At 47.8% G+C, this 1,027-nt stretch overlaps 1 protein-coding gene across 1 annotated transcript in view; it reads right to left on the bottom strand.

Annotated features, from left to right (window-relative positions):
• Position 1: 1 nt before the first annotated feature.
• The window catches only part of EMH_0043690 (dual specificity phosphatase, catalytic domain-containing protein, putative), a gene marked incomplete at both ends in the record, with an annotated part of 3,885 nt that continues 2,859 nt past the window's right edge, over positions 2–1,027 (bottom strand). The window contains one exon of the mRNA XM_013495869.1: positions 2–778. Within this exon, the coding sequence (XP_013351323.1) occupies positions 2–778 (777 nt within the window). The remainder of the gene's footprint in view (positions 779–1,027) is intronic.

Below are 1,027 nucleotides of genomic sequence, written 5' to 3' on the forward strand. Positions count from 1 at the left end.
TTTAGTCGCTGTCGCTGGTGTATTTCTTTGTTTTGGGTGTTGGTGTTTTGAGTCTAAGACGGAGAGAAGAGGTTTTCTTTTTGTCTTTGTCTTTGTCTTTGTTTTTTTTCTTTTTTGCTTTTTTTGTTGCTTTTCTCTCTGTGCTGCTGTCTCTGTCTCTGTCTCTGTCTCTGTCTCCTTCTCTTTGTCTCTGTCTCTCTCTGTCTCTCTCTCTGTCTCTTTCTCTCTCTCTGTCTCTCTCTCTGTCTCTGTCTCTCTCTCTGTCTCTATACAAAGACTGCTGCCACGGCGCCAGGGTCCCCTGAGGCTCCTTCACTCCGTTCCCGCTGCTGCTGCTGCTGCTGCTGCTGCTGCTGCTGCTGCTGCTGAGGCCATTGATAGCTCCTCCACCACCGGCATTTCTTTCGGTGTTTCTTCTGCTTCTACTGCTGCTTCTGCTGCTGCTTCTGCTGCTGCTTCTGCTGCTGCTGCTGCTGCTGCTGCTGCTGCTGCTGCGTCTGTGGCTGCTTCTTGCTGCTTTCCTTGACCGTCTATCTCCTCCACTGTCTTTATCCCTGTGTCTCTTTTTACTGTCTCCTGCTGCTGCTGCTGCTGCTGCTGTTGGTGCTGCTGCTGCTTCATCTGCAGCAGGGGAGCTGCTGCTGCTCTTATCTTTTGCAGCAGCAGCAGCAGCTGCTGCTGCTGCTGCTGTCGCCCTGCAGTCTGCTACCCAGGCCTTTATCTCATCTGCTACTTTATCAGCCATGGAGACACCGGGGAGCGTAGCAGCAAACACGAGCTGCACAGCAGCAGCAGCAGCAGCAGCAGCAGCAACAGCAGCAGCAGCAGCAGCAACAGCAGCAGCAGCAGCAGCAGTAACAAGCAACAGAAAATGAGTTGAACAAGGAAAGGAGACACCCAACATGTCAGCAGCAACGAGGAGATACATGAAGACCTATTTATACATATAATATAATATTTTTATAATATATATATATATATATATATATATATATATATATATATATATATATATATATATATATAT

The sequence above is a fragment of the Eimeria mitis genome, genomic scaffold, assembly GCF_000499745.2.
Source record: "Eimeria mitis Houghton genomic scaffold, Emh_scaff1797, whole genome shotgun sequence".
NCBI classification, from domain to species: Eukaryota; Apicomplexa; class Conoidasida; order Eucoccidiorida; family Eimeriidae; genus Eimeria; species Eimeria mitis.